General features: G+C 45.3%; 1 protein-coding gene across 2 annotated transcripts in view; it reads left to right on the forward strand.

Moving 5' to 3' along the window:
• Nucleotides 1-12478, forward strand: part of HTR4 (5-hydroxytryptamine receptor 4) — a 98513-nt gene that overhangs the window by 19480 nt on the left and 66555 nt on the right. For both annotated transcript variants that reach the window (XM_072873511.1, XM_072873512.1), the window contains exons 2-3: nt 4853-4978; nt 5971-6171. In XM_072873511.1, coding sequence (XP_072729612.1) covers nt 4853-4978; nt 5971-6171 — 327 coding nt within the window. The remainder of the gene's footprint in view (nt 1-4852; nt 4979-5970; nt 6172-12478) is intronic.

The following is a 12478-nucleotide window of genomic DNA, read 5'->3' on the forward strand; positions in this document are numbered from 1 at the left end:
GAAAATCCTGCTGCCAAGGAAGAGCACAGAGGTATCTCCAGCTATTTCTGTCCTAGCTGCATGGTGAAAAATCATCATTCCTCTCCACCTCCAGAGCCCTTTTCTCTGGCATCCCTCAAGCTCCCTCCTCCCCCGCATCCTGCAGAACCTCCTGTGCCCGTCCCGAGCGGAGCAGTGCGCACGGAGCAGTCAGCAGCACCCCGGGGCGCCCAGCTTGCCCCTGCTGCGCTGCCTCGCCCGGCTGTGCGGCACGTGGATGCTGTCACCGCCGGGGAGGGAGCAGCGGAGGGTACTCCTTGGCAGAAGGGATGCGGTGCTCCCGAGGAGCCGACGCGATGTGAAGAGCCTGCTCTGGTGCCTGGGGACAGGGCCATCCTTTCGGGGGCAATAGCAGGCGGCAGCCTTGACATTTGTCCGGGTTTCCTGTATAGGCACAGCAGTGGGCAGTTAGGTTCATCCATGCACTTATTACACGTTGTCTTGATTGCTGTGAAATGTTTATGTCCAAATGTAAATCCATTGCCATTAGGATCAGAGCAGCTCATTCAAGGAACAGTTGAAATCAAAATGCTTCCCCCCTCCTCTCTATCTCCCTCTGCGGGATGAGGCCCCCGGGCATCCTGACACCGAGTGCCTTTCGCTGGCAGCACAGCCGCCAGCCTGAGAGCCAGCGTCCTCGCTGCGGGGAGGGGACAGCGATCTCTTAGCAGGCAGCCTCAAAACCCTGGGGCTTCCCCCAAAAAAGAGCCAGCAGGCTCGGTCACCAGCCCTCCTCCCAAGGCACTGCATGGTGAAGTGAGAAGCCCTGTCTGTGGCCCATGGCCAGCTCTCCCCCCGGCAGGGCTCGGGAGTGAGGGAGGTGTCTCTCCCCCTCTTGTACATGCTGCAGAGTGCAGATGCAAGGTTCTCAAATAACGCAGTGATGAGAATTGTTTAGGAACAGCAGAAGGATGGGCAAAGCTAGTTAAGACAAAATATAAGTCTAACTCTCTACCTGGCTCTGTATAAACTAAGCCATCATCATCCTCTTTACCACTGTTCCATCTTTACCACTGTTCCATCACGTATGTGCTGCCATGCTCACTTGGGAGGAAAAGGAACATCTTTTGTATGGTGCTATTCAGTGTAGTTTGACATTTTGTTTCAAAGATGCAGCCACAGAGCAACATTAGCCTATTGTGAAGGCTTATTATTGTGAAGGTACAGTTACAGCTGGGCCGTGAAGGTGCCTTTGAGCCCGGCATCCCCATTGTTCCTGAGGCTTTTCATCCCACCCAGTACCCAGCTAGAAGGCCTGTGGCTGAGACCTGCCTTTGAAGTTGTTTCTTTTTCATTTCCCGTTAATTTTCATGGTGTCTTCTGCTGATGAACATTATTAATGACGGCTCTGGCATTCGGTTGTACTCAAAATACTGATGCTTGGCAAGTGTCTGACCGTCCCCAGCGGTGCAGCAGCCACCTGCAGGCGGAGGGCAAGCGGTGGGCCCAGGGCAGTCTGTGTGGCTCCGGCAGGGGAGAATCGCCTTGTGCATCCCGCTGTGCGTGCTGCCCACAGGGAAGGACCCGCTCCCGGCTGCTCATCCTTTTCTAAAGCGCTTTACTGCAGTGCAGGTTCACGTGTCAGCAGCTCCCAGCTTCCTGCCTCACAAAATCTCCAACACAGGACTTTGCTACTGCGGAAAATGAGGTCTTTCAGATCAGAAATACATCGAGATGAATGGGAGAGGGGGAGAGTGATTTCTAGATGCGGGGAAGAAGTGACATCCTTTTCTAGGAGTAGCTGTGCGGCCAGTGACCAGTTCTGTAGGGTGGCTTGGGATTTTAGTGTTAGGATAAGGAATTAGATGCCAATTGCCTTCAGTTTTGAGGAGAGAGTCTCCGTATGCAATTTGGGGTGGTCACTGGTGATTGAGAAGCACAGAAACTTATGCCATTTGCTCGATTTTGCATTTAGCACGTTACTACGAGACCAAGGAGGAAAGCTGCCTGGAGATAGTGTTCACCATGTACTGAGAGTTCGAAAGACAGGCCAGAGAGAAGGATGGCAAAGGAATCCACCAAGAGCTATTAAACACAAGCCCACTGTGACACAGACCTTTGTGGCATGAGAGAGCATGCAAGGGAGGCACTGCTGTATGCACATAGGCATTTCATCTCCTACAGGCCACTGTCAGAGACAGGATGATGGATGAGGCAGATCCTTTTGATCGATAGGGATTTTCTTCTGTCAGATGGGAGGAAGTATGACTGGACCAATGTAGGCACATTGCAGGCAACAATTGCAGTGTAATTGCAAGAACTGCAGACACAAAACCCGCTCGTTGCAAGAGTTGTGCAAGAACTAATGACCCAAGGCGTCAGGAAGCAACACTCTCCAATAAAAACTGGAAAAGCCACATTTAGTTCAGACAGAGCCTTGTCAACATTTCTGAATGCACCAAAGGATTTGCCCAGAGCTACCAGCTTCTTGGAGTCTTAATTGCCCTCACTGAAGTTGTGCGAAGTTCAGTAGACAGCTCTTTCTAATTAAGTGCAAACTCTTTGAGATGCTGAATAAAAACACATCTTGACTTTGCCTTTCTTCTATCTTAGCATCTGTAATTGGCTTGCACAAAAATAAGTGTCTTGCTGAATGTGAACCCATGGCTCCATCTGACCCCTTCAGCATAACACCAGAGACCTTCCTCCATTAAGCAGGAGTGGCTTTACTGACAGCACTGAAACCCAGCTGCGCAAAAGCAGCAGTCATGCCTTTGCCTTTGCCTCTGGGCTGGGATCATTCATTCCAACGCAGGACAAAACCCGCTTCCTGACCGGGTACCCTTTTCCCTGAGCCACCTGGACCCCCTCTCCTGGTACACTGGTGCCCCAACAACCCACCTCCAGAAGGGCACGTGCCCGGCAGTGCTCAGGGACTTTTTGCTTGAAAACCTTGTAGAGCGGTGGGATACCCCCAACTGTCCACTCTATGTGACATTTATTAATCTCTTAGTTTTAACACAGGAGATTATCTGGAATTAAAAGCTACCTGTGCTCTCACAGGTGAGAAGGCACTACTTGGCATATGGACATACATTTATGAAGCGAGGATATGCAGTTGCCTTGGACCTCTTTCTTATTATATAGTTGCCATATAATTGCACTTGGTTTTGGGCCTGTGTATATCTGCCTAGTGCTGTGTTTTTCTGTGAAACTAGCGTGAGCCAGGGCATCTCCTTTCCTCTTCTTTATTTGCTCATAAACATCCTCACCCGTCTGGTTGAACCTATACCCAGTGATGTATTTCCTTGTAAAACATTGAATTTGAAAACAAGGAATTCCTAAGGTATTGTTCATACTGAATATGAAGCATCCAACTTCAGCAGGCTGCCATCTGACTTACTGGTGCATCTGCCAGTGGGCAAAAAAGTCATACTCAAAGTGGCATTGCTTATAGGAACAACAGTGGAGATTGTGATGAAGTGCATGTTCTGCAATGCAGGCTCAGGGTGAAGTCAGTTGCTAGAAGCTTATTAAAATGGCACAGGTAGTGGAGACAGGACCTCAGCAGTCTCTAATCTTTTTTAGCTTTGCCAAAATCAGGAGAATTCATTGAGATAAAGTGTAAAAGTCTAGAATGTATTTAGTAAATAAAAAGTGACCCCAGAGGAAGTCAAAGCAAAACAGAATAACAGTTCAATTTTTCAATTACCTGAACAATCTCACAGCATTAATCCTGGGTGCCGAATCCCAGCTCCGTACACTGTGAAGAAATTTCCCTGCTGAATTAGTGTCAAGTGCTGCTCTTAATGCCAGTTTATTTCTAGCCACACTTGATAACATGAACAAACACCCGTTCTCACCCATGTAATGTAATAGGGAAAGTTACACAAGAAGGCGAAGGTTTAGGACGCATTTTGTTCTGGATACATAATTAGAAATAGCTTTAAAGGAAAAGTGGCCCAAAATTTTGTAATAAAACCAATTTTATGAAGAATTGAAGAGTATTTATTGCATGCTGTGTATTACGTTCCTGCTTTGCAGGCTCCAAAAAAAACCCCAACAACTTTTTTTGAAATATTTAACAAGGTATTTGTAGAAATGCAGACTTAAAATATGTCCAACATTGTGTTTTCATGTTTTCCTTCTTCTTTTCTTTCTCTTCATTAACTGAAAGAAATTATCAATGTCAGGGTAGGGGGAAATTGGGCACTTCCCTTTAAAAAAAAATTATTTTCTTCTCCCTAATTCTGGAAAAGTTACCAAGTGAAAAAGAAAAAAAAAAAGCCAGACTGCCTCTTGTTCTGTGGCACAGAGTGAAGGGAAGAGAGAACAAGGGAAAAGATTATGTAGAAGATTTCAAAATTTGAGATGTGAAATGCCCATCTTGAGGAAAACCTTGGGAAAAAAGCAGAAAACAAAAGGAAAGAAAACCAAAATACTTCTGCATAGAAAATAACATTATTTATTGAGGTGAAAAGTGAATGAAAACATTTTCATCCAGAGGCTTTGAATTGGAAGGGACTTTCAGAAATCAGGCACAGTGCACTCCAGCTCTCTGCTGTACGTGTTGGCTTATCCACCCCGGGAGACGTGGGCGGCCGCGGGCATTGCGGGTATCCTTCTCCTGTAGCCTTTCTGCTGATGAACACAAGCCTCGCAGCTTTCCCCATAAAAATGAAATGCTCTTTGTGAAATGGTGCCGAGGTGCTGGTGGGAAGGCTGCCTCACTGCAGCGGGCGCGGGGATGCTGCTCTCACACTTGCCAAAATGAGTGCTCGTGCCTGGCACCTCGGTGCTGCCCAGGCGATCCCCTCCCGACGCCACTGCAGCTTCTTTTCTTTTATTTTCTTTTTTTTTGTGTGCTCCCCAGTTCAAGTGAGGGCTTTGGCGTAGCGGAGAAGATCGTGCTGCTCACCTTCATCTCCGCCGTTATACTGATGGCCATCCTGGGGAACCTGCTGGTGATGGTGGCCGTGTGCCGGGACAGGCAGCTCAGGTGAGCCCACCCAGCCGGCCACTGCCTGCCCTTCTGTGGGGAGGCACAGGGGAAAATCCCTGCCTAAAAAGCACCGTGCCTGCAGCCAAGGGCATAAACAGCCGCAACGAAGGATGTCTCTCGGCATGCATTGCACCACAGAGATGTCAGACTCTCACACTGGCCTCTGTGCATTCCCACTCAGATTTAAACCGTGGTGGTGGGATCACTTTAGTATCCGTCCTCTACATTTTTAGCACTCTTAATGTCAAAAAACCAGTTGTTAAATCAGTGAAAAACAGAGCTAACCAGCAATTCCTTGGAGAAGCAGGTTGGCCTCTACCCCTTTTCCATCTCAAATTTCCTAACAAGCCCATCAGAAAACCATGCAGATCGAGGTCCTGTTGCAGTTGTGCTGCACTGCCGCAGCTTGGCAAATGCTGCCAGTGATTTGGGGGGGGGTCACAGGCAAAACTCCTGCCTCGAGGCTTGCTGCTACCCCTGGGAGTTGTCAGACCAGCCTCAGGAGCAGAGTGAGAAATTCAACAGCCTCTATTCTTATTCTGCGTGGGATTTTTAATGGATTTAATTCTATTTTATTGTTATGATTTAAAAAGTACTCTTCAAGTTAAAATTACAGCTTCAGTCTAGATTCTTCTCAGTGCTTTCTGGAAGGATTTTCTCAATTTACAAGTTAAAACAAAATCCCCCTCCTCCACCCCAAACTCTCCAATGCAAGTTGTGAGGCTGAGCCACATGCAGAGGCCTGTGAGCATCTATTTGTCTCTTCTGTGTGAGCAGAAAGACGTGTTCATGCAGAGAACACAGTGGATATGTAGCTGCAGAAACCAGGAACGAGATAGAGGTCACCATATAAAGTGAGGAGTACGTTAGAGAGGACCTTTCAGTGTGACGGAGCAAATTAGACCCAATCACAAGCTGAACTCTCTGTCCACATGTAGAGGATGCTGCACTGAAACTATTCCACCCTAATTTTGTGAACTGTCTTGCAGGAAAATCAAGACCAATTATTTCATTGTTTCCCTTGCCTTTGCGGACCTGCTGGTGTCAGTGCTGGTGATGCCGTTTGGAGCCATTGAGTTGGTTCAGGACAACTGGATCTATGGAGAGATGTTCTGCCTGGTTCGAACGTCCCTCGATGTCCTGCTCACCACAGCGTCAATCCTGCACCTGTGCTGTATCTCGCTGGACAGGTATGAACAGAAGAGCATAGAGAATAATTATAGTTGCTTGAAGTATCTTCAGTGTTGTTGCTCATCAGCAGTAGCCAAAGCACAAATATGAACCTGCTGAGAACCGTAGAGCAATAAACCTCCCTCAGCAGCTGATTTTGGAGAGATCTCTCTGAATCCTCATCAGTGTAGAAAAACTTTGAAAGAAATGAGATTTATACAGATAGAGCAAGCCAGGTTCTCAGCTGCTTTGTGGCACAGCTCTGTTTGCATTACTGATCAGACGTGGCACAGTTTCTTCTTTAAAGTAAAGACAAGACACCTTAAAGATGTATCCAAAGGAAAGACCTGCAGCTGTCGCAGATGGACCCGCATTGTGCCCAGGACGTTGTTTTAGCAGGGACGTTGCTCTCCGTGACAATGTCAGGTGTTGCTCACTGCCAGGGGCGGCAGGGGGGGCTTGGCTGGTGCGAGGGTGGATGTGTTGTGCTGAGCCTCGTCTTCCCAGGGACTGAAACACTAAGTTACCTGCCTTGTCAAAAAAATTGACGTATCTTTCAAGTGCTATCAGAGCTGCTCTTCCTGCTGCTAGCAGCCGTACAGGCAGATGAATACCTATATTACTAAATGATACATTTTGCCATATATTACTAGACTATATGCGGAAAGAGCAAAAAGAGCAACCCCCCCATATTTTATGGGCTGATTTTCTAAGGCATCCATGCACACATCTCCACTAGTGATTGCTAACAAGGAGGCAAATAAAACTGGTGAAAAGGGTGCATAGGCTTTGTGGGAGATCCCAAAAACTTTCTCTTCTTTCAAACTTTTCTTTCAAAATTGAAATGAAGCCAAAATTCTAAATAATTTATGGCAAACAATTCTGGTTTACTGTTGTCTGCAGTTTTTCAGGGTAAATGGCAGAACTTTCAATAGAGAATAGCAAGAATTTTTCACAGGATAAATACTTAGAAGAAAACATTGTGACCGGCTATTCTAATAAGCAATATTTAGAGCTTTCATTTGAATTCTGTGCAGAGATTTCAATACTTTTAAAAATACTATTACTTAGTATAACTAATATGGCCAAAATAACCATAATCATTCTCACCATCATGACAATTGATATTTAAATAGCATCTTTCATCCAAAGAGTCTGTACCCAGCCAGACTTCAAAAGATACTTGATGAAATTCTCCATTGATGGGCAGCACTCCTTTTTTTGTGAGAGACAAGCACCAGCACATACAGTATTGTATCCAGAGAGAAGTTGGTGTGCAACAGCTACAGCACATTTCCTTATCTGGAAGTTTAGATGGCTGGAACACAAATAGGAAGCTCATTATCTTAAAAACGTTGACAAATTGCCACTTTAAGCCAATTACCAATAAAGCAGATGTTAGGCACTGTGCTCTGGATGTGGCCTTGTTATATAAAATGTTGGGATTTTATTCTCCAGGCCCTTAATTAAACGTAGGGGGTCGTGTAGAGAAGGGGATAGGAAGGGAAAATATTGGTTTTCCCCCCTCCCCTTCACCCCTGATCTCTGACACCCACAGGAGATGGGGAACCCCCATGTGGGGTGCACAGAAGGGAAACTCCCTGCCTTTCTCCTGCCTATGCCACCCTTTGCCATGTCATGAGCTCTTGCTCCTGCTGTTTGTCCCTGTTGGCCCCCATGCTTCTGGGACAGCCTCACCTGGGGATGGTGAAGGGGTTAGGAGCAGCCTTGGGACTACAGCTGTCAAAAAGCGTGGCTCAGAGTTAATTATTTAGGGATACAGAACAGAGATCACAGTTTCGTACAGGAAGATTTTCTTTATGTAAACAGACCTGAAGCAAAGTTTGCAAACACCCAGCTCAGTAGAAGGAACTGGAAATAGAAAAAAAAACCCCAACAAACTAAAATGTGATGGATTAGATTATTCTGTAGTAAATGAAACATTCAGAGCAGGGTGTGAACACCTGGAGAGGACTACAGCTCTGCTCTTCCTTCTATGCTCTTTTATTGTCTGGCCCAGGAAGTCTTGAATTTTCTCTGCCAGATGCAGAGCTGCCATAGCAAAGGGTGAGCATCGCTGCCTGCAGTAACACATAGGTGGTTCCCCTTGTTGTGGACAGAGGGAAATGGGGAGCTGAGTCTGGGGACCCCCACTCCATTCCACCATCCCAAGCCAATGCTTTAATCACTGGAATACTACACAGAAGAGGAGAACAGCTGTCTTGAAAGAAAACAGGAGCTGTAGCTGTGTTTTGGAGGAGACTTAATTCTCTAAGCTTGTTCCATGTGTGTTCTGAGAAAGTTTTGGGAAGGTGCAGCACCCCCTGCACTGGGGTCTGAGGGTGATGGGCACTGCGCTTGAATGAGTCCCTTATCAGCATCACTCCATTTAAGTGGCTTGGCCTTCTGTGATAAAACTATGCTGCTTTTAAAGATTTCTGCTTACTGAGTGTGTATTTGAACCTGTTGCTTGTCCAGAAACATTCTTCCTATTTCTTCAGGATTAGAAAGATTCTTTAAAGTAGAAGGAAAACTAGACACACACACAGAGAGGCTAAAAAAACCCAACGTCCACCGATCTTGGTACCAAACTGATCAAAAAAAAGTGTTTATGGCTCTAAATTTGAAGGAGCTGGAGATCATATTAAGTGTCACAGCAAAACCTTTTTTTTTTTTCAGAAAATGCCTGTAAACTTCTTCCTCATGAATGCACTGACAGAGAGAAATCCCCCAGTATTCGTCATCCCCCCAGTATTGGCTATGTTAGGCTGAACAGCAGTCAAATCGCTTGAAGAGAAGCTTGAGAGAAGCTGAGAATTCATTACTGAGTGATGGGTGTGCTGAAAACCTCTGCAAGTTCAAGGGTGAGGGAGCAGAGCTGCACTGTCTGAGATGCAGAAACACAGCGGCAATTTTTGACAGCTGACAAACCTGAAATTGCCAGATGTCAGGGAATTACTTCAGGACACACAAATGCTCTTTTTCTTTTGCATGTGATTGCCATACATGTGCTGTTCTTTGCTCTCAGGCAGAGCAAGGGGAAGAGAAAACGTTCTCCACACTGATGGCTGGATGCAGCCTGACATGGATAATTATCGCAGCCTTTATTGTTTGCTTGGTGCTTTCATGCCGAAGAATGACGCCTCTGCAGACTAGCTGCAGAGCTGATCTAAATTTTAGGTAATTCTCTAATACTGTGTTTTTCTTGTTTCTCTTCTCAAAATGGCTTTACTGAGTGCTTGTTAGAGCAATGACTACCACACAGCACCATTAGCAGAGCACTAACAGCAACATCCCCGAGACAGGCTGCTCCTCTCCAAAGGCACTTGAATTCGCCATAGAAACTTTTCTCTATTGTCTAATCTCTGCAGGGCATATATAGCTCTCCTAGCCATTCAGTCTTGCTGTAGAAGTTCATCTTGATGCTATTTTGACTCCATAGGTAATCATTTGGAGCTTTGCTACTGACATGAAAAAAGCCAGGATTTCATCTTAGACATTTCAAAAGGTATATTTCTTCTCCCAGTACAAGAAGGCACAATTATGTCTGTGTTTGCTGACAGTGAATGTCAGCTGAAAGAGAAAGCCCAAGATCTCTCTGTCTCATGTGAAGAGGAGAATCCCGAGGCAACTGCATGGCTTTCATCACTTTCTGTTTGATCAGACACCTCAGTATGAATCTGATTGTGTCCCAAGACTATGGGCTTCTGGGTTCTCCCAGGACCAAATGTCAAGTTCAGACTACCCGCCATGGTGCTTGAGACAGAGCAAGGTGCCTCCTGTAGCACTGGACTAGCTCTCCTGAACTGCTGTAAATGAAAATATTGTGGAGGTGGGTCAGTCCCTAGTCATCTTCCTCTCTTAAAGCTGTATTTCTTCCTCTGATCGATTGACTGACTGATTAACATGATTTTCAAAATACAACTTAGTAGGACACCAGTAGGGTACTGGAGCCATTGCTGAAGTTGCTTAACATCCACCTGGACATCATCCTTGAGGACAGAAACAGTCCTAACTTGACAAGGAGTTTCTGTGCTAATTCATGAGCTCTTCATGTCCCAAACAGTCTATTAAAAATACTTTATTTCTTCCTGAGTTAGCACTGTATATGCTATTTTACATTTCTGCAGTGCTTGCTCACTGGCATGGTCTGGCAGCCTGATTAGGTAAATCAGAAAACATGTTGTATAAAAGAATTGCTTTCCACCACACAAGCAGCAGACTCTGATGCCTGCAGATCCAAAACCTGATACTCCTTACCTGTCAACACTGTCAGGTCTAAACATTAACAAAGACCAAGGACATTAATTTTTTTTCCTATTGGGTCTGCTTAATAAACCATTTTCTGATTGGAATGAAACATGAGGTCTTTCTCTCCATCTCTCAGAGGAGGCATTTGGGTGGAAGAAAACAGGGAGAATGTAGACATTTTGATTTTGGCCCTTACCACATCCCTAAGGACGTGCCATAGTCTCTTCCTTCCTGCATTGTGGGGGATATTACGCTTGTGCCATGCCCTGCTGCAGATCACCTGGAGCTAGTGACAGTCCCACTTCACTCCTGTGTCCTTTTCGCAGAGATTAATTCACTTTTGCTGCCATGAAGTTGGCTGCTGTTCCAAACCTCCTTGGCAAGCAGGACAACAGAGATTTTTAACACAGCTTGGGTGGAGTGGTGGATACAGAATAATAGATCCATTTTCCATACCAGAAGAAGGCTAAACCCCACCTTTTAAATCTGCCTTTTTCTCCTTCCTGATGTGCCAGCCCCTTGCTGTGACTGTCCTGGGAGCATCACTTGCAGGTGTGTTTTGGTCTGTGATCATCCTGAGAAGGGCAAGGAGAAAATTTTGACCTCACTTCATATCTGTGCTAGAGTTGAAAAGTGAAAATATCCAGACTTCGGTCACATTTGACTAAAAAATTTTCTAAATTCCACCTGTTTCTTGAGCACTTCGCCAATTTTTAAAATCCTCTTCCTTTTGCAGACTGAACTCAAAAAGTTGTGCTGTTCCTGGTGCATATTAATTAAAATGTGGGTACCTGACAGCGCAGTTTAATAGAGATTAATGACTTGACAGAGTAAGCATCCGCTAACCCAAATGAGCAGGATACCCAACACGTGCTGTTCACAGCAAGGATTTAACAGGCTAGCAAAGCCTCCTAATTTCCAACTGCTGCACCAAATTTTCCTTCTGGGACTTGGACTACAGGCTTGCAAAGCATATCTTGTCCTGTGCAAACATTAGCTGAGATTTGAAAAGGCTTCCAGGCAGTTTATTTCTTGCAGTATTCTGCAGTCATCTCCAAGCAACTTTCAGGTCAGCTCAAAATACTCACTCTGATATGAGTAAGAGCAACATGTCTTTCTTTTCCCCTCTTGTCTGCAAAGCCTCAGACCTAGGCTTTAAAGGTTGCTGGCAGAAACTTGAATTTCTGTGACAATTTTTGGTTGTTTTGGGGTTGTTGTTTTCTGCAGTGAGAACTGACTCCCAAACAGTGTTAAGAGGACAGAACAGATGAGGAGATAGTGGTGCACGGCCCTGAGAAGATCAGAGCAGGTAGATGAATGCCTGGGTGTCTGTGCAGGGAAGGATGACTCAGCCCATCGCGGAGCTGTTCTCCATCACCGCTGCTTCACCCGTCCTCGCAGCTGGGTTGGAGGAGCACTGACAGCACTGCTTCCTTCACAGTGTTTTATTTAATTTTTGCTAGCTGCTGCCTTTCTGTTCATTCAGACTTTACGGGAGTATACTTTTCCTAGCTGGTGTTTTTTCTGTGATTCATATATTTCCTGCCTTCTGTTTTATTTCGGGGCATACAACTGTGGGGTTCTTTAAAGAAACGGGGTGGTTAATCTAATCCTTAGAACTCAGTCTGGAAAGTCATTCTGTTCAACATTCTCAGAAAGTGTTGCTTGAAAAGACTTTTATCTGGTAATATCTTGTATCTATTTCCATTACTGCCTCTGGGAAAAAAACCCAAAACATTCAGGCTTTAATTCTCAAAGGCATTTGAGAAAATCTGGAGAAATCACCACAGGATAAACTGATCTTACCAGTACAGGGAGCAACGTACTGCAGAGACTTAGAGACACTCTCAGTCTCATCTGAAAGAGTTTTTTTTCCAAGGTATCAGAGGTACCTCAGGGCTCACTGAATCCAAATTTTGCTGTCACTGGGTTATGCTTTTTCATAATCTCTTTGGGATTCTAATATGAAAGAAAGATTTAGCCTTGAATTATTTATTTATTGCATGTTTTATGCATACCTATCCATTCTTTGTGCCTATGCAATAAAACTAATTGCACTGCATATAAATAGACCAA

The sequence above is a fragment of the Ciconia boyciana genome, chromosome 9, assembly GCF_034638445.1.
Source record: "Ciconia boyciana chromosome 9, ASM3463844v1, whole genome shotgun sequence".
Lineage (NCBI taxonomy): Eukaryota > Metazoa > Chordata > Aves > Ciconiiformes > Ciconiidae > Ciconia > Ciconia boyciana.